General features: G+C 47.6%; 1 protein-coding gene across 4 annotated transcripts in view; it reads right to left on the minus strand.

The window, feature by feature from the left end:
• The window catches only part of LOC139563805 (spectrin beta chain, erythrocytic-like), a 90,497-nt gene that overhangs the window by 18,054 nt on the left and 51,593 nt on the right, over positions 1–20,850 (minus strand). For all 4 annotated transcript variants that reach the window (XM_071382728.1, XM_071382726.1, XM_071382729.1 and 1 more), the window contains 14 exons: positions 20,387–20,744; positions 20,076–20,270; positions 15,349–15,555; positions 12,193–12,395; positions 11,066–11,156; positions 10,688–10,834; positions 9,685–9,948; positions 8,597–8,830; positions 8,147–8,359; positions 5,878–6,045; positions 5,230–5,360; positions 4,549–4,753; positions 2,532–2,755; positions 2,162–2,312 (listed from right to left, as the gene is read on the minus strand). In XM_071382728.1, the coding sequence (XP_071238829.1) occupies positions 2,162–2,312; positions 2,532–2,755; positions 4,549–4,753; positions 5,230–5,360; positions 5,878–6,045; positions 8,147–8,359; positions 8,597–8,830; positions 9,685–9,948; positions 10,688–10,834; positions 11,066–11,156; positions 12,193–12,395; positions 15,349–15,555; positions 20,076–20,270; positions 20,387–20,744 (2,791 nt within the window). The remainder of the gene's footprint in view (positions 1–2,161; positions 2,313–2,531; positions 2,756–4,548; positions 4,754–5,229; positions 5,361–5,877; positions 6,046–8,146; positions 8,360–8,596; positions 8,831–9,684; positions 9,949–10,687; positions 10,835–11,065; positions 11,157–12,192; positions 12,396–15,348; positions 15,556–20,075; positions 20,271–20,386; positions 20,745–20,850) is intronic.

Here is a 20,850-nt window from a genome sequence, read left to right on the forward strand (position 1 = left end):
GTCATGGAGAGGCAGCCTTTAGTTATTATGCCCCCAGCCTCTGGAATAGTCTGCCAGAGAACCTGAGGGGGGCCAAGAGTCATGGAGAGGCAGCCTTTAGTTATTATGCCCCCAGCCTCTGGAATAGTCTGCCAGAGAACCTGAGGGGGGCCAAGAGTCATGGAGAGGCAGCCTTTAGTTATTATGCCCCCAGCCTCTGGAATAGTCTGCCAGAGAACCTGAGGGGGGCTGAAACTGTTGACATATTTAAAACACCTTTTTAATTTAGCTTTTCCTCAGGGTGCTTTTTAGTCCTTTAGTTCTTATTGTTGCTGTTTTTTTATCCTCATGTTTGTTGTATAGTAAATATTTCAGTTTTTATTTTCATTTGTTTTATTGTTTTTTTCCTGATGCACATTGCGTTGCATTTCATGTCTGAAATGTTCTGTATAAATAAATCTTTATATGATTACTCACCTTGATATAATTTGGCCACAGTCGTGGCCAAACGTTTTGAGAATGACACAAATATTAATTTTCACAAAGTCTGCTGCCTCAGTTTCTTTAGATATTTTTGTCAGATGTTATGGAATACTGAAGTATAATTACAAGCATTTCATAAGTGTCAAAGGCTTTTATTGACAATTACATGAAGTTGATCCAAAGAGTCAATATTTGCAGTGTTGACCCTTCTTTTTCAAGACCTCTGCAATCCACCCTGGCATGCTGTCAATTAACTTCTGGGCCATATCCTGACTGATGGCAGCCCATTCTTGCATAATCAATGCTTGGAGTTTGTCAGAATTTGTGGGTTTTTGTTTGTCCACCCGCCTCTTGAGGATTGACCACAAGTTCTCAATTGGGATTAAGGTCTGGGGAGTTTCCTGGCAATGGTCCCAAAATATCGATGTTTTGTTCCCCGAGCCACATAGTTATCACTTTTGCCTTATGGCAAAGTGCTCCATCATGCTGGAAAAGGCATTGTTCGTCACCAAACTGTTCCTGGATGGTTGGGAGAAGTTGCTCTCGGAGGATGTGTTGGTACCATTCTTTATTCATGGCTGTGTTCTTAGGCAAAATTGTAAGTGAGCCCACTCCCTTGGCTGAGAAGCAACCCCACACATGAATGGTCTCAGGATGCTTTACTGTTGGCATGACACAGGACTGATGGTAGCGCTCACCTTGTCTTCTCCGGACAAGTTTTTATCCGGATGCCCCAAACAATCGGAAAGGGGATTCATCAGAGAAAATGACTTTACCCCAGTCCTCAGCAGTCCAATCCCTGTCGCTTTTGCAGAATATCAGTCTGTCCCTGATGTTTTTCCTGGAGAGAAGTGGCTTCTTTGCTGCCCTTCTTGACACCAGGCAATCCTCCAAAAGTCTTCGCCTCACTGTGCGTGCAGATGCAGTCACACCTGCCGGCTGCCATTCCTGAGCCAGCTCTGTACTGGTGTTACCCCGATCCCGCACTGAATCAACTTTAGGAGACGGTCCTGGCGCTTGCTGGACTTTCTTGGGTGCCCTGAAGCCTTCTTCACAACAACTGAACCGCTCTCCTTGAAGTTCTTGATGATCCGATAAATGGTTGATTTAGGTGCAATCTTACTGGCAGCAATATCCTTGCCTGTGAAGCCCTTTTTGTGCAAAGCAATGATGACGCACGTGTTTACTTGCAGGTAACCATGGTTGACAGAGGAAGAACAATGATTCCAAGCACCACCCTCCTTTTGAAGCTTCCAGTCTGTTATTCGAAATCAATCAGCATGACAGAGTGATCTCCAGCGTTGTCCTCGTCAACACTCACGCCTGTGTTAACGAGAGAATCACTGACATGATGTCAGCTGGTCCTTTTGTGGCAGGGCTGAAATGCAGTGGAAATATTTTGGGGGCGATTCAGTTCATTTGCATGGCAAAGAAGGACTTTGCAATTAATTGCAATTCATCTGATCACTTTTCATAACATTCTTGAGTATATGCAAATTGCCATCATACAAACTGAGGCAGCAGACTTTGTGAAAATGTATATTTGTGTCATTCTCAAAACTTTTGGCCACGACTGTACATGGCTGTACACTAGCGCCATCTCTAGTCAGCATAATATCTCTTAGTCTTAATGCTGCCTCTCCTGTAGACCTCTCACCCAAACTCCAGGCCAAACAGGCAGTAGGGCGTTAAGGTGTACCTGTTTCCCCAGGGCGCTGATGTCCCTCTCGAAGGCTGCGTGCATGCGGTGGAAGGTATCTGCCTTGCTGAAGTCTTCTCCCAGGTCAGCAGGAATCTCATTATGTTTCTCCTGGATTTGAGACACCAGCTCCTTCCCATCATCGAAGTACCTGAGAACCACCAGGACATTCTGTTACAGCTGACTCGTCAGACCACACTGTGGTGTACAAATATAGTCTACTTTCATCTGTCAGAAGTCAAATCTCAAACATCTATGAAATGTCTAAATGTTTTTTTGTGTTTGTCTTGTTTTGGAACCTAGGCATACAAAGCCAAAAACAGTTAGTGGCATTGATGAATCATTTGCCGTCATTTGTGTGCAGACTGACTTGAGCAGGTCGTGGGAGGCCTGTAGGAGCTGAACTCGGGTGTCTATGAGTTCCAGCAGGTCAGCCCAGCTCTCGTTGACGCTGTCCCTCCAATCAGCCATGGCAGCAGCCTCCGCGTGGCCCGCTTTGATCAGCTCATCTATGGTCTGGTTCACATAGTCCACCCGCTCCTGTCCCACCATCCCTGTCTCCCGGGAAAAGTCACGGAACTTGTCCCTCAGGATCTGGACGTTTTTTATTTGGAGAAGGAAACGGAAAATAAAATCATCTTAAAAATGTGAAGATAATAAAGCAATTATAAGAGCGTGGATATACTTCATAAGAATACAGAACATTACAGAGAGAACTAATACAAGGTGGGACATGCTTGGACCATTCTCTATCTTTATCTTTATCTCTATCCCTTCAGCTACCTAGAACTTTAAATTGACTTGTTAGTTTTCCCCAGCTTCAGTACCCCTGGGAAGCTCATTGAACCCCTCCAGAGGTCCTAGCCCTCCCTCCCTCCCTCCCATCCTCTCCCTCCCTCCTCACTATAACATGATCCAGGTTCTGTCTCATCTCCTGTGAGGATGCCACCACATCCCTCCCTCCCATCCCTCCCTCCCATCCTCTCCCTCCCTCCTCACTGTAACATGATCCAGGTTCTGTCTCATCTCCTGTGAGGAGGCCACCACATCCCTCCCTCCCTCCCATCCTCTCCCTCCCTCCTCACTGTAACATGATCCAGGTCCTGTCTCATCTCCTGTGAGGAGGCCACCACATCCCTCCCTCCCTCCCATCCTCTCCCTCCCTCCTCACTGTAACATGATCCAGGTTCTGTCTCATCTCCTGTGAGGAGGCCACCACATCCCTCCCTCCCTCCCATCCTCTCCCTCCCTCCTCACTGTAACATGATCCAGGTTCTGTCTCATCTCCTGTGAGGAGGCCACCACATCCTTCCCTCCCTCCCATCCTCTCCCTCCCTCCTCACTGTAACATGATCCAGGTTCTGTCTCATCTCCTGTGAGGAGGCCACCACATCCCTCCCATCCTCTCCCTCCCTCCTCACTGTAACATGATCCAGGTTCTGTCTCATCTCCTGTGAGGAGGCCACCACATCCCTCCCATCCTCTCCCTCCCTCCTCACTGTAACATGATCCAGGTTCTGTCTCATCTCCTGTGAGGAGGCCACCACATCCCTCGCTCCCTCCCATCCTCTCCCTCCCTCCTCACTGTAACATGGTCCAGGTTCTGTCTCATCTCCTGTGAGGAGGCCACCACATCCCTCGCTCTCTCCCATCCTCTCCCTCCCTCCTCACTGTAACATGATCCAGGTCCTGTCTCATCTCCTGTGAGGAGGCCACCACATCCCTCCCTCCCTCCCATCCTCTCCCTCCCTCCTCACTGTAACATGATCCAGGTTCTGTCTCATCTCCTGTGAGGAGGCCACCACATCCCTCCCTCCCTCCCATCCTCTCCCTCCCTCCTCACTGTAACATGATCCAGGTTCTGTCTCATCTCCTGTGAGGAGGCCACCACATCCCTCGCTCCCTCCCATCCTCTCCCTCCCTCCTCACTGTAACATGGTCCAGGTTCTGTCTCATCTCCTGTGAGGAGGCCACCACATCCCTCTCTCCCTCCTCACTGTAATATGATCCAGGTTCTGTCTCATCTCCTGTGAGGAGGCCACCACATCCCTCGCTCCCTCCCATCCTCTCCCTCCCTCCTCACTGTAACATGGTCCAGGTTCTGTCTCATCTCCTGTGAGGAGGCCACCACATCCCTCTCTCCCTCCTCACTGTAATATGATCCAGGTTCTGTCTCATCTCCTGTGAGGAGGCCACCACATCCCTCGCTCCCTCCCATCCTCTCCCTCCCTCCTCACTGTAACATGATCCAGGTTCTGTCTCATCTCCTGTGAGGAGGCCACCACATCCCTCTCTCCCTCCTCACTGTAATATGATCCAGGTTCTGTCTCATCTCCTGTGAGGAGGCCACCACATCCCTCGCTCCCTCCCATCCTCTCCCTCCTCACTGTAACATGGTCCAGGTCCTGTCCCATCTCCTGTGAGGAGGCCACCACGTCCCTCTCAGCGATCCAGTGCTCCAGATCCTCCACCTCTCGGCTCAGCAGGAAGTGATGATAGACATGGTCCAGCTTCCTCCTGCGGTCTTCTGCCAAGTCCTTCAGACCAGCGTACTGCTTATCTACCTGGCCCTGACGACGGATGATAGATTCACTATGGGGAGAGAGGGAGAGAGAGAGAGAGAGGGAAAGAGAAAGAGAGAAAGAGAGAATGAGAGACAGAGAGGGAGAGGGAGGAGAGAGAGAGAAGAGAAGAGAAAGATAGATAATTGAATTGAATTGAGAGAGAGAAAGAGATAATTGAATTGAATTTGAGAGAGAGAGATCAGGATAGAGAGAGGAGAAAGAGAGAGTGACTGACAAGATGAGACGTGTCATCATCATGCATCATGGCTTTACTGTTTCATAGCTGTCTGATCTTTGATTGGTTAGAGACACAATCATAACCACACCCTCCATCTCTCAAATATACTGTTACATAGTGAGGAACAAGAGACCAATTCTAAAATGGATTAATAAATTTATGCAACATAGTCTTGAATACTCTGAGGCCTACAGAGAAGGTAGTGACAGCTACACTGTAGTACACAAGGTAAGATGACTGAACCCTGGTGTCTGGGTTCCACTCACCCATTAGGGTGGTCTTCATTCAGCATCTTCTGAGCACGGTCAGACAGCTTCTGGATGGAGTCTGAGTAGACATCTACAGCCTGCTTCACTATCAGGTGACGCTTCAACATCAACATGGCACTCTGCTCATCCTGGCGAATGGTGGAGAACAAATTAACCCTTTAAAGTCACAACCTGCCTTTTGTTTTCCAGCCAAACAGCATCCCCACCACTTGGTTTGCTATAAAGGGAAATAAAACCACTCTGAAATTAATCAATGTAGCTACCTGATAGTTCTAAACATCTTATGTGAATAGTACCTTGGCCCTGTCATCAGAGTTCCTGCTGTCCTATCCAGGCCTCTGCCTCCTCTCCTCCTCCCTCCCCTCACCTCCTTTCCCCTCACCTCCTCTCTCCTCACCTCCTCAATTCCTCTCTCCTCTCTTCCCCTCCTCCCCTCTCCTCCCCTCCCCTCTCCTCTCCTCCCCTCTCCCCTTCCACTCTTTCCTCTCCCCTTCCTCTCTTTCCTCTCCCCTTCATCTCTTTCCTCTCCCCTTCCACTCTGTCCTCTCCCCTTCCTCTCTTCCCCTTCTCCCCTCTCCTCCCTTCCTCCCCTCCCCTCTCCTCCCCTCTCCCCTTCCACTCTTTCCTCTCCCCTTCCGTCCTGACCTTGGCCTTGTCATCAGCAATCATGTAGAGTTCCTGCTCTCCTATCCAGGCTTCTGCCTCGTCAGCATCGTTGTAGTACTGCTGGGCCCGGTTAGATCCATTCAGCCGGTCTCTCCTCTTAGCCATCTCATCCTGTAGCCTGGCCCACACCTCCTTCAGCTCCTTCACCTGGAATCAAAGCAATACACAGGTTTTCTATAGCCCTTTATACAGATGCTTTACAATATAGAACACAAAGAAAACACACAGTCTCAAAAACAAAAACAAACCGATAACCAGGGTTGAAGGAAATAGGAAAGGGAGAGAGTATGTGTGTGAACAAGTGTGTGTGTGTGTGTGTGTGTGTGTGTGTGTGTGTGTGTGTGTGTGTGTGTGTGTGTGTGTGTGTGTGTGTGTGTGTGTGTGTGTGTGTGTGTGTGTCAAAATCAAATCAAATTTTATTTGTCACATACATATGGTTAGCAGATGTTAATGCGAGTGTAGCGAAATGCTTGTGCTTCTAGTTCCGACAATGCAGTAATAACCAACGAGTAATCTCAATGTTAGTGATGGCTGTTTAACAGTCTGATGGCCTTGAGATAGAAGCTGTTTTTCAGTCTCTCGGTCCCAGCTTTGATGCACCTGTACTGACCTCGCCTTCTGGATGATAGCGGGGTGAACAGGCAGTGGCTCGGGTGGTTGTTGTCCTTGATGATCTTTATGGCCTTCCTGTGACATCGGGTGGTGTAGGTGTCCTGGAGGGCAGGTAGTTTGCCCCCGGTGATGCGTTGTGCAGACCTCACTACCCTCTGGAGAGCCTTACGGTTGTGGGTGGAGCAGTTGCCGTACCAGACGGTGATACAGCCTGACAGGATGCTCTCGATTGTGCATCTGTAAAAGTTTGTGAGTGTTTTTGGTGACAACCCGAATTTCTTCAGCCTCCTGAGGTCAAGAAGGGCGCCTTCTTCACCACGCTGTCTGTGTGGGTGGACCAATTCAGTTTGTCCGTGATGTGTACGCCGAGGAACTTAAAACTTACTACCCTCTCCACTACTGTCCCGTCGATGTGGATAGGGGGAGTGGAGATGTTGTTACCTACCCTCACCACCTGGGGGCGGCCCGTCAGGAAGTCCAGTACCCAGTTGCACAGTGCGGGGTCGAGACTCAGGGTCTCGAGCTTGATGACGAGTTTGGAGGGTACTATGGTGTTAAATGCTGAGCTGTAGTCGATGAACAGCATTCTCAAATAGGTATTCCTCTTGTCCAGATGGGTTAGGGCAGTGTGCAGAGTGGTTGCGATTGCGCCGTCTGTTGACCTATTGGGGCGGTAAGCAAATTGGAGTGGGTCTAGGGTGTCAGGTAGGGTGGAGGTGATATGGTCCTTGACTAGTCTCTCAAATCACTTCATGATGACAGAAGTGAGTGCTACGGGGCGGTAGTCGTTTAGCTCAGTTACCTTAGCTTTCTTGGGAACAGGAACAATGGTGGCCCTCTTGAAGCATGTGGGAACAGCAGACTGGAATAAGGATTGATTGAATATGTCCGTAAACAGACCAGCAAGCTGGTCTGCGCATGCTCTGAGGACGAGGCTGGGGATGCCGTCTGGGCCTGCAGCCTTGCGAGGGTTAACACGTTTAAATGTTTTGCTCACGTTGGCTGCAGTGAAGGAGAGCCCGCAGGTTTTGATAGTGGGCCATGTCAGTGGCACTGTATTGTCCTCAAAGCGGGCAAAGAAGTTGTTTAGTCTGTCTGGGAGCAAGACATCCTGGTCCGCGACGGGGCTGGTTTTCTTTTTGTAGTCCGTGATTGACTGTAGACCCTGCCACATACCTCTTGTGTCTGAGCCGTTGAATTGCAACTCTACTTTGTCTCTATACTGACGCTTAGCTTGTTTGATTGCCTTGCGGAGGGAATAGCTACACTGTTTGTATTCGGTCATGTTTCCGGTCACCTTGCCCTGATTAAAATTAGTGGTTCGCGCTTTCAGTTTCACGTGCATGCTGCCATCAATCCACGGTTTCTGGTTTGGGAATGTTTTAATAGTTGCTGTGGGTACGACATCGCCAATGCTAATAAACTCGCTCACCGAATCAGCGTAGTGTGTGTGTCCGTGGAGGCTGCTAAGGGGAGGACGATTCATATAAATGGCTGGAATGGAGTCAATGGAATGTTAACAACCACATGGAAACCACATGTTTGATGTGTTTGATACCATTCCATTGGCTCCATTCCAGCCATTATTATGAGCTGTCCTCCCCTCAGCAGCCTCCACTGGTGTGTGTGCGCACACCTGCTCTCCAATACGCTCTGCCTCCGGCCCGCCCTCCTCTGTAGCGGCTGATGCCATCCTCCGGCCACGCTCCAACACCTCATCCACCCGCGGCTGGTGGCCCTTCATCTCCCTCTGTAACGTCTGGTTCTTCTTCAAAAGCAATTGGACCGTCTGGAGGTTGCTGCCATGTTCATCTGACATCGCAAGGGGCAACCTCTCCTCTACCCAGAGCTACGATAGACCGGCAGAGAGAGAGACAGAGAGAGAGAGAGAGAGAGAGAGAGGGAGATAGAGAGAGAGAGAGAGAGAGAGAGAGAGAGAGAGAGAGAGAGAGAGAGAGAGAGAGGGAGCAGTGAGGGATAACACAGTGTTCATGTCAGCATTTCTCTGAGAAAGCATTCTGACAGGTTTCAGATAGTAAAAACAATGCTATAATGGGGTTGACGATAAGCTGAAAGGCATCCTCACAATCTCATCAGCCAGGTCCCGGTAGAACTGATGCACGGCCTTGGCTGCCTCCAGCTTGCCCCTGCGCTGGGCCAGGGGGGTGAGGAGCTGCTGGAAGTCCCTCTGGATGGCCTGCTGCTCAGCCTCCAGCTCCGGCTGGTCCTCCCTGCTCCCGGCTGGGCCACCATGCTTCTGGACAGCCTCCTGGAGGTCCTCCAGCTCCCTGGCCCGGTCACGCACGTGGTTCTCTGTTTGCTGGAGGTGGGGGGTGGGGGCTAGAGCGGTTAGAGCGGCTAGGCAGACATAGGGCACAATTTTTTTTCTTAAAGGAGATTGGAACTCAACAGTACAGGGGTCACCAGGGGTCACCAGGGGACATATGGTCCAGAGTTGAGAGTGTTACAATTTGAACAGGCTCCAGATCAGGGGACACAACTTTTGACAGACACACCCCTCCACACACACAGACACACCCCTCCACACAGACACACCCCTCCACACAGCAACACACCCCTCCACACACACAGACACACCCCTCCACACACACAGACACACCCCTCCACACACACAGACACACCCCTCCACACAGACACACCCCTCTACACAGACACATCCCTCCATACACAGCAACACACCCCTCCACACAGACACACCCCTCCACACAGACACACCCCTCCACACACACAGACACACCCCTCCACACACACAGACACACCCCTCCACACACACAGACACACCCCTCCACACAGACACACCCCTCCACACAGACACACCCCTCCACACAGCAACACACCCCTCCACACAGCAACACACCCCTCCACACAGCAACACACCCCTCCACACACACAGACACACCCCTCCACACACACAGACACACCCCTCCACACACACAGACACACCCCTCCACACACACAGACACACCCCTCCACACAGCAACACACCCCTCTACACAGACACACCCCTCCACACAGACACACCCCTCTACATAGACACACCCCTCCACACAGACACACCCCTCCACACACACAGACACACCCCTCCACACACACAGACACACCCCTCTACACAGACACACCCCTCTACACAGACACACCCCTTCACACACATACCTGGTGCTTTTTGAGCAGGATGTTGGCGTTGGTGAGGTCCTTGACCTCGTCGTCTCCCTGTAGTTCCTTCTGCAGCTCAGCCAGCCACTTCTTCATGTCGGCCTGACTCTGGTCAAACAGCTCGGAGCGGTTAGCATCAAACAAGAGACAGGCCTTGTCCTCGGCAGTGGACTCCAGCTTGTCCCACAGCTCATGCAGCTTGGCCAGACGCACCGTCACGATTGGCGCAAAATCAGGCTTGGAGTCCATCAGTTCCTGACCCTCCTGTGTGGATGTTGATGACATCAAGGGGAGATTAGAAAGGCCACATTCAGGAGAAACATTCTTACTTTTTATAGAATCCATCAGCTCCTGTGGATGACAAGCAGGGTACATGTATGATAAGGATTATGATGGGATACACTATATGATTACTGTGATAGACTAATGTCCAGGACATGCTACAGAAACAGGAGATCCTGCCCTGTGGGCCATTCTGGCTTTTTCCTAGCCACCGTGCTTCTACATCTGCATTGCTTGCTGTTGGGGTTTTAGGCTGGGTTTCTGTACAGCACTTTGTGACATCTGCTTATGTAAAAAAGGCTTTATCAATACATTTGATTGATTGATTCTTACTTTTTACATTATTATTTTAATCAAGTAAACAGAAACAGAAGCCAGTTTGTCTAGATGCCTTTATGAAGAGCAAGGATGATGTTAGTAGGTGACATTCAGGGGACAACATTCTGACTTATTATAGCATGTGGCATATAGCAAGGATTAACAGTAACTGATACCATAGCGGAGAGAGTAGAGAACAGGCTCTGACTAGCTCAGTGTAGATATGTCACCTTACACACACACACACACACACACACACACACACACACACACACACACACACACACACACACACACACACACACACACACACACACACACACACACACACACACACACACACACACACACACACACGCAGACACACACGCAGACACACACTCACGCACACGCATACACACACCTGGTCTATCTTGTTGAGCCAGTCTTTGTTGGAGGCCAGCTCAGCCATGAAGGCCTGATGCTTCTTCCACTTGGTGTGAAGGTTCCTGTCCCCGTCGTACGACACGTCCTGAGCAGTCAACATCTTCTCGTTTATCCACAGAGTCAGCTGGAGAGAGAGACGGAGGGATGACGGGTGGAGGAGGAAGAGGTGGAGAGGGAGAGGATGGAGAGAGGGAGAGGATGGAGAGAGGGAGAGGATGGAGAGAGGGAGAGCAATACAGAGTCAGCACAGACAAGAAGTAGAAGACGAAGTAAGAAGTAGACAGGAACACTAGTAAGAAGTAGACAGGAACACATCTATCTATTGTGTCCCCAGAAAATGAATAAAATAACTTACATCCTGAGTGTTTTGCAGGAAGTGTTGAAGATCACGGTTATCCTTGAGGATCCCTGTCACCTCGTTGGCTTTGCCTCGGTTCTTGATGTACCTGCAGATCAAACACACAGAGGCACAACAGAATAACACATTACACTCACTCCCATATCCGCAAGGTTGTGTTCAGTAGGGCACACAACGGAAAGCATTATAAAAACATTTTGTAACAGAAAACAAAAATGAGCATATCTCATTCCAGGTAGTCCCTTTCTGTTTCAGTCCATTTCCTTTCGTTTGGTGCCTAATGAACACGACCCAGGTCCCGACAACAGAGATCGATGGTGGGGTGTTTACCTTCAGAAGTAAAAAACACATGCAATCCCCTACTGAGCCTTTCCAATTACAGCCCCTGCTCTTTGAAGCAACCCAGTGAAGAGCACTCTCTCTGGGATCAATACCCATCATAGCAGGCGTCTGGTGCCCCCCTCCTGTCTCCCTTAGAGTGGAATCGGATCAGATGGTGATGGCGTACGTTAATGGGAGAAAGAGCATCCACTTGCTCTCTCCCCCTCCACTGGAACAATGTAGTGTTGTATTGCTGACCTAGCTGACTCAAAATGGCAGGCTAATAGCTTGCTGAACTACTCTATAGTATGGTTGCATCCCAAATGGCACCCTATTCCCTTTATAGTCCACTTACAGTATGTAGTAAGTAATGCACTGTGTAGGGAATAGGGTGCCATTTGGGACACAACCTATGTGTTTCATTCTCCTGAGAGTGGCAGGATAATAGCTAGCTGAACTACTCTATGTGCTTAACACTCACTACTGAGGGAACAGACCAAGCTGCTCCTGGAGAACAAGTAAAGGTCAATAGGTCAGGTAGTGCAGTGTAGAGATTTTTTCCGTGGAAGTACAGACAGATAGAGGGTGACCCATTGTAAACCCATGACTGACACTCGAATCAAAAGAATAAAAGAGGGGGCCATTTATATTCATTTATGGATAATATACTAACATGTTTTATTTGATTTATTTTCAACTGTCCTGTCTTTTCAAAGAAAACTGATGTCTTTTGGAGGGTGATTTTGCTTCCCATTTTCGTTATTAAGGTAATTAAGCAAATATTATTTCAGAAAAAGACCGACCTGTCATGGATGGAGTCCATCTTGTCCTGGACCTTGGGGGAGTAGAGGTTCCCGCTGTTCACCAATCTCTGTCCCCCCTCAAGTGTGCTGGCAAGCTTCTCCATGTTGGCGTCCATGGTGCAGACAAAGTCCTCGTGCTTCTTTAGGGCCTGCTCGGCTCCATCCAGGGTGTCGTGCTTGTCTGTGTGGGCCAAAGTGTACTCCTGCCACAGAGTGACAAACAATTCATTAATTAATCCATCAATCAAATATCTGCTCCGTCCAGGGTGTCAGGCTTGTCAGTGTGTATTGCTGTAGCCATACTGTCACAAACAAATCAGTGTTTCAGTCACATAGTTTATTTTCTGCTGTACAGTTATCCATTTCCATTGGGTTTTTAACTCCATTTACATTCCATGTTTCAAATGTTCACTTTATTTGCCATGTGCTTGGGTAGGTTATTTCTAAATGTAATCCATTACAGTTACTAGTTACCTGTCCAAAATTCTAATCAGCAATGTAACTTTTGGATTACCCAACCTGAGGAATGTAATCGGATTACTTTCCTTTTAAGAGTGGTGCAGCGGTCTAAGGCACTGCATGTCAGTGCTAGAGGCGTCACTACAGACACCCTGGTTTGATTCCAGGCTGTATCACAACCGGCCGTGATTGGGAGTCCCATAGGGTGGCGCACAATTGGCCCAGCATCGTTCAGGTTTATGACGGGGTAGGCCGTCATTGTAAATAAGAATTTGTTCTTAACTGAATTGCCTAGTTAAATTTTAAAAAAACATTTAAAAAAGGAAATCATTAATTTATAAGTACAAAAATGAATGTATCAACTACAGATTGCTCATTTAAGTCTATCAAAAGTGTACGAGTTTGAGCATGTGTCCGTTAGGCTTATGGATTTTGGGGGGAATCAGTACAAATTACATTGAGCAATAAACAATAAACTAGTTGTTGATAGTATGGAGCACAATTCTACGGAGGAGTGTAGAAGAGAGGAACTCCCTCAAACTTTGAATCCATAGGCTGGGACAATGATTGATAGGCAGCTTAAACTTCAATTCAACAATTATTGGGTTAAAATACACATATACATTTGTGAACAGCCATCCATAAAAGCCACAATCCATCAGGCACAAATAGCTAAATGAGAGAACATCAGCGTGATTCACATCAATGTGCTATGTACTGTAGACATAAAAATAAGTGATAAATGTATAGCCCGTAGGGTACACCACTGCTGTCGTCCTTACCTCCAAACGTTTATTCAAGTTGAATCTTAGGATGCCGACAGAAGTTGCCAGAGGTGTGGACTCGAGTCACATGACTTGGACTCGAGTCAGACTCGAGTCACAAATATGATGACTTGCAACTCGACTTTGACTTTAACACCAATGACTCGTGACTTGACTTGGACTTGAGCCTTATGACTCGACCTGACTTGATACCCTCCCCAAGCTGACTTGATACCCTCCCCAAACTGACTTGATACCCTCCCCAAGCTGACTTGATACCCTCCCCAAGCTGACTTGATACCCTCCCCAAACTGACTTGATACCCTCCCCAAGCTGACTTGATACCCTCCCCAAGCTGACTTGATACCCTCCCCAAACTGACTTGATACCCTCCCCAAGCTGACTTGATACCCTCCCCAAGCTGACTTGATACCCTCCCCAAGCTGACTTGATAACCTCCCCAAGCTGACTTGATACCCTCCCCAAGCTGACTTGATACCCTCCCCAAGCTGACTTGATACCCTCCCCAAGCTGACTTGATACCCTCCCCAAGCTGACTTGATACCCTCCCCAAACTGACTTGATACCCTCCCCAAGCTGACTTGATACCCTCCCCAAACTGACTTGATACCCTCCCCAAGCTGACTTGATACCCTCCCCAAACTGACTTGATACCCTCCCCAAGCTGACTTGATACCTCCCCAAGCTGACTTGATACCCTCCCCAAACTGACTTGATACCCTCCCCAAGCTGACTTGATACCCTCCCCAAACTGACTTGATACCCTCCCCAAGCCCAAATATAAAAAATTATGCTATTTAAAAAAGTGTGCAGCGCATCAACTCTTCATTTAACGGATTACAGTTTGAATCGGACAGCAGCCAATCAAATTGTGCTAGCTGAGAAACAGTTGAACAAGCTGCACAAAGAACGGTAAGTCGTGGCTAATATAGCCGACAGCTATATATTTAATTACTTTACTAGTGTATCATGTAGGCTAACGTAATGTTACATCAATGAGCCTCCACACAGTCAGTCAGTGCGGGAACGTGATCATTGCACCCAAGATTGAGCTACAACTGGCTAGGCAGTTGGTAGCCTAAATCCTGCCTGATGTTACTGCTGTTCCTTAAACCATTGACATACGTTATCCTACTGTAACCACACAGAGAGAGAGAGAGAGAGAGAGAGTGTGTGTGTGTGTGTGTGTGTGTGTGTGTGTGTGTGTGTGTGTGTGTGTGTGTGTGTGTGTGTGTGTGTGTGTGTGTGTGTGTGTGTGTGTGTGTGTGTGTGTGTGTGTGTGTGTGTGTGTGTGTGTGTGTGTGTGTGTGTAGCAGTTGCACCATTGGAAGACATAGCTTGCACTGTAGCCTACAAAAACCTATTCCTGCTCTTTTCCCGCGATCCATCAAACACATATGGTGTGTCATTATAGTAGTCTCTGACTTGTGGGCAGACTCACTCAGGCGGAACAAACTTAAACTTGCGCCTATTTCAATGCTGATTTGAATGTCATTTTTTTCCGCAAAGAATTAATCATCTAGTTTTTCAAAAGTATCGGTAATCTGATTACAATATTTTTGCTGGTAACGTAACGGATTGCAGTTTTTTTGTAATCCATTACTCCCCAACTCTGGCCATATGTAATGAATACATAGAACATCTTACTCACTCCAGCATTCACAGTAAAACCCACAATACAAATGAAATACAAATACATTAGGGAAATGATTATGGAAGGAAAAATTACAATATTTTTTATCTTCTTACCTGGTTGTTGTAAACCTTTAGTAAGTCTTGCAAATCACTGAAAACAAATTATCTTTTACAATAACGACTTGGTATCACAACATTGGTTAATCTTATCTAGTGGTTGAGGATGTTTGTAAACCTTTATTTAGCTAAATAAGTCAATGAGAACAAGTTATCTTACCTGGTTGTTGAGGATGGTCTCCACCTGCTTGGTGTCCCTCATGAACAGCTGGAAGCCCAGGCCCTGGTCCAGGAAGCCCTTCCTGCTGTCCCACATCTTGTGTAGCTCGTCCCAGCCGCGGTCCAGACCTTTCAGCCTCTTGTCCAGCTCCTGGTACTGAGGGTCATCCAGCTGGCCCTGGGTTACCGCCACGCCTGTGTCCCTCACCTGAAATAAATTGAATTGACTTGAATTGGATTGAATTATGCTTGCTGTTCCACATCAAATACGTTTTTGTAATATGTCAATTTTCCTAACTGTTGTGAACCATACCCGCTGTTCTATCTATAACTCTTTTTTGGATAAGACTAAATTGTAAATGTTCTTACAGAAGACATATGAAATGCATCTGCATAAGCATGGTAGCAACTGAAAGGGAAGAGTTAGGATATTATGGGGAAATGATGAGACCAAAGTAGAGGACACACCAGTTCACCTGACACAAGACTGAATCCAAACATTACACTGTTGATTTGATGTGGATTTGACATGTACTGTACTTTTCCACACATTTGTTAATAACGAAATCTGAAAATACTCTGGATAAATTCAGTAACATGATAAGAATATTACGGGAAAATGTGGGGTAGATAAGACCCCAAAAAATGACAAGGGTTTGAGTGAGAGGTCTAACTGGTGTCTCCAACTGGCCAAGCACCTCTCCAAAATGTGCACAGTTCCTAGGACATTCTAATGTACTTTTATGACCAAAAAAATAGTTAAATTATAAGCTTATTTTTTGATCTCTCCTAGCTGTGCCGTTGAGGAACTAGAAAAAGTACACTTGTAGTTGTTTTGTTTGGAACACAGCCCTGCATCCCCGCCATCACACAATTACTGTTGTAGTTTATTCAATCCAAAAATGGCCCATTATAAATCACAATCTGGGTCAGGTGGGCATAACTTGTTCTATTGCCAACATGACTAGCTAAGTTATAAAATATGACCTTACAGTGATAGGCTTTCACAGGGCAATTCAGAGAACAGATTTATAATTTTGGTGCACATAGAAAAGAGTCATGCGTACATTCAGGTCCACCGCTGCAAATGTTCTTCACAATCGACAAACATAGGCTCATTCTGTTCAGAACAACCCAGGGCATGGCCAGTGGTGGAAAACGTACCCAAGTGTCATACTTGAGTAAAAGTAAAGATACCTTAATAGAAAATGACTCAAGTAAAAGTGAAAGTCACCCTGTAAAATACTACTTGAGTAAAAGTCTAAAAGTATTTGGTTTTAAATATACTTAAGTATCAAAAGTAAATGTACAAGTATAAATCATTTCAAATTCCTTTATATTAAGCAAACCAGACGGTCATTTTGTTTTTTTATTTTTTTATTTACAGATAGCCAGGGGCACACCACCACTCAGACATAATTTACCAAACTAAGCACGGGTTTAGAGTGAGTCTGCCAGATCAGAGGCAGTAGGGATGACCAGGGATGTTGTCACGCCCTGACCTTAGAGAGCCTTTTTATGTCTCTATTTGGTTTGGTCAGGGTGTGATTTGGGGTGGGCATTCTATGCTTTGTTTTCTATGTTTTGGCCGGGTATGGTTCTCAATCAGGGTCAGCTGTCTATCGTTGTCTCTGATTGGGAATCATACTTAGGTAGCCCTTTTTCCCTCCTTTCAGTGTGGGTAGTTAACTTTGTTAGTGGCACTATAGCCCTGTAAACTTCACGGTTGTTTCTTTCGTTTCTTGTTTTGTTGGCGACATTCTAATAAAAGAGAAAATGTACGCTCACCACGCAGCACCTTGGTCCACTTCTTTCAACGGCCGTGACAGATGTTCTCTTAATAAGTGTGTGAATTGGACCATTTTCCTGTCCAGTTTAGCATTCAAAATGTAACGAGTACCTACCACTGTTTGTCGTCAGCAAACTTAATGATGGTGTTGGAGTCGTGTTTGGCCACGCAGTCGTGGATGAACAGGGAATACAGGAGGGGACTAAGTACACACCCCTGAGGGGCCCCAGTGTTAAGGATCAGCGTGGCAGACGTATTGTTTCCTACTCTTACCACCTGGGGGCAGCCCATCAGGAAGTCCAGGATCCAGTTGCAGAGGGAGATGTTTAGTCCCAGAGTCCTTAGCTTAGTGATGAGCTTCGTGGGCACTATGGTGTTAAACGCTGAGCTGTAGTCGATGAACAGCATTCTCACATAGGTGTTCCTTTTATCCAGTCAAGTATAGAGTCAAGTATAGAGTATAGTCAAGTATAGATACCCCCAAAAAATGACTTAAGTAGTACTTTAAAGTATTTTTGCTTAAGTACTTTACACCACTGGGTATGACGCCATGTCATCGTATAACTGTACGTAAGGGATTCATATTTTGAAACATTTCGACCAAGTTTCAATACCGGGAATAAATTGTTTTTATCCCGAGTGTACCGGGAAATACCTCAAATATCGGAAGTGCACATTTGTTTAAAGGGTTTTCCCCAAATAAGAGGGGAGCTGTGCCACCTTGTCGGCTTGGCTGCGCAACTACTTAAAGATTTCAGACTATCTTTGATCGGCAGAACATTTCAGCAGTAGGCTGAAGTATCTCCTATATTTGGCTAAATCGAGTTGATGATTATACAGATCAGCTCATGAATAAGGGGGAGATGAAGAGTGGAAACAGTTTAAATATCAAGGTATTTATCTTAACTTGGACCAACTCTGTTAAAAAATATCCATATTTACTCTCATACTGTTTGTTGATCACACATTCTCTACCAAAGCTCTTTATTTGTATTTATTTAACCAGGTTAGTTGACTGGGAACACATTCTCATTTACAGCAACAAAAAAAGTTACACAGGAGAGGAGGAAAGCACCAATTGTAAGCTGGGTATGATTAGGTGACCAGATTGGGAATTTAGCCAGGACACCAGGGTCAACACCCCTACTCTTACAATAATGGGGTCAGGACACCTGTTTAACATCCCATCTGAAAAATAACATCCTACACAAGGCAATGTCCCCAATCACTGCCCTGTGGACCAGGAAAGGGTGCCTCCTACTGGCCCTTTAACACCCCTTTCAGTAGCATCTGGTCTCCCATCCAGTGACTGCCCAAGACCAACCCTGCTTTGCTTCAGAGGTAAGCCAGCACTGGGATGCAGGGTGGTATGCTGCTGGCCATGCTCTCATGTGGGCAGCAAGTACAAGACAGCACAGAGAAGCGGGGAAAATGTTATATGGCATTTTAACATGCATATGCAAGAGATGTGCTTTGATAATGCAACCTATGGATTACAAAATAAAGTTAGGAATTTTCATGTGAGGCAGGAGTCATGATTTGGGGTTTCAGTGGGAATGAGACTGGATAGGAAAATAGCCTAGGCTCTATAGGACAGGAGAAGATAGTATTTTTGCCTCTGAATTGTTAATAGACTTCACATCTGTGGCAGAGATGCCAAGGCCCTATGTAGTGAATTGTGCATAGGTCTATCAAATCTGTGACTGTCTGAAGATGCACAATGACAGCTGAAAGAGCCACATGTTCTTTTATAGGCTATACTGTAGGGTTTTCCTGTAGGGTTTATTAACTGCATTCGGGTTGCATGTGCTGTCTGGCACTGTCAATTATGCATATGATTTGAATTTATGGTGACTTTGCGTCAAGTAAATACGCTAAGCTAAAGGCTTCCATGCGACAACCATGTTGGCGTCCATGGCGCAGACAAAGTCCTCCTGCTACTTCAGGGCCTGCTCGGATCCATCCAGGGTGTCTGCTCGGATCCATCCAGGGTGTCTGCTCGGATCCACCCAGGGTGTCTGCTCGGATCCACCCAGGGTGTCTGCTCGGATCCACCCAGGGTGTCTGCTCGGATCCACCCAGGGTGTCTGCTCGGATCCACCCAGGGTGTCTGCTCGGATCCACCCAGGGTGTCTGCTCGGCTCCACCCAGGGTGTCTGCTCGGCTCCACCCAGGGTGTCTGCTCGGCTCCACCCAGGGTGTCTGCTCGGCTCCACCCAGGGTGTCTGCTCGGCTCCACCCAGGGTGTCTGCTCGGCTCCACCCAGGGTGTCTGCTCGGATCCACCCAGGGTGTCTGCTCGGATCCACCCAGGGTGTCTGCTCGGCTCCACCCAGGGTGTCTGCTCGGCTCCACCCAGGGTGTCTGCTCGGATCCATCCAGGGTGTCTGCTCGGCTCCATCCAGGGTGTCTGCTCGGCTCCATCCAGGGTGTCTGCTCGGCTCCATCCAGGGTGTCTGCTCGGCTCCATCCAGGGTGTCTGCTCGGATCCATCCAGGGTGTCTGCTCGGCTCCATCCAAATGTGCTATCACATTTTTGGCTAATCTGATGCTGTGCATGTTGTATAGCCTATTTTATAATAATCCACATCTTTCAAAATACATTGAGTCATCTTAATTTACACCATTTCCCTCACTCAGGCAACCAAAAATTTGCAAAAGTTGCCCAATTAGTGGGAGGGATGGGGGCAACTTGTTGTCACATGCGGTGCTCAAGTTCAGAACGGCTGTCAGTCAAAACCCATAGAGAGCTGTGAAGTGCAGAGCCTGAGCTCTAACATCATGTATAGCATGTTACTGTACAGCCACTGCGTTCCAAAAGGCGCTTATCAGTGTCCAAATCTGCCATCTTCAATCCGTATACAGGTATGAGTGTAAAGGGCTACCCTTGTGTTAGGACTTCAGTGTAAACTGTAGTTTAAATCCTAAACTGAAACTAACCTTGTGGTAGTCCTCCTCATGAGCATCCATGTCATCATATACATCATCGTGGAGGTTCAGCAGCTGCTCAGCCTGGGGCAGGGTCTCAGGCATGTCCTCGGATGCCACGGCCTTCTGGGTCTTGAAGAGCCAGGACTGGAAGTCATCCATGTCCTGTAGGAAGGTCTGCAGTTTGGACACCTCTCCCAGAGAGTCCTACAATACAATACAACTTTAATAGTCAATTTGTTGTTGTTTGAGGGGATCAACTCCAGATAGCAAACACACACACACACACACACACACACACTCACACACAAACACAAACACACCTCCCGGTCCTTCAGTGTGGCCCTCAGGTTATCCCAGGCTGCGTCCAGCTCGGCTCTCCTAGACAGGATGTCTGCAGCGTTGTCTGGGTGGTCCTTGGCCAGCTGGTCCGCCTCGCTCCTCAGGAAGTTGAGCTTGTCTTCGATGGCAGCCAGGTCCCGCTCCATGCCGTAGAGTTTCCTCTGGATGGTCATCACAGCGTTCAGGTCGTTGCCCAGGTCCTGGGTAGACTTGATGACCCGGGTTTTGTCCCTGATCCAGGCCTCTGTCTCGTCACACTCCAGTCCATAGTTGTGGTAGCTGAGAGCTGAATCCACCTTCCGCTTCTTGTCCTCAACCATGGCCTTGAAGGCCTTCCACCTGGAAGAGAAGGGAAGCAGAGGAGAGAGTCAATATTAATAACGCAGGGGGGGAAAGACTGTGGACTATGGATAAATAATAAGAAGAAGACATCCGCCTGAGTCTC

The sequence above is a fragment of the Salvelinus alpinus genome, chromosome 34 (genome assembly GCF_045679555.1).
Source record: "Salvelinus alpinus chromosome 34, SLU_Salpinus.1, whole genome shotgun sequence".
NCBI classification, from domain to species: Eukaryota; Metazoa; Chordata; class Actinopteri; order Salmoniformes; family Salmonidae; genus Salvelinus; species Salvelinus alpinus.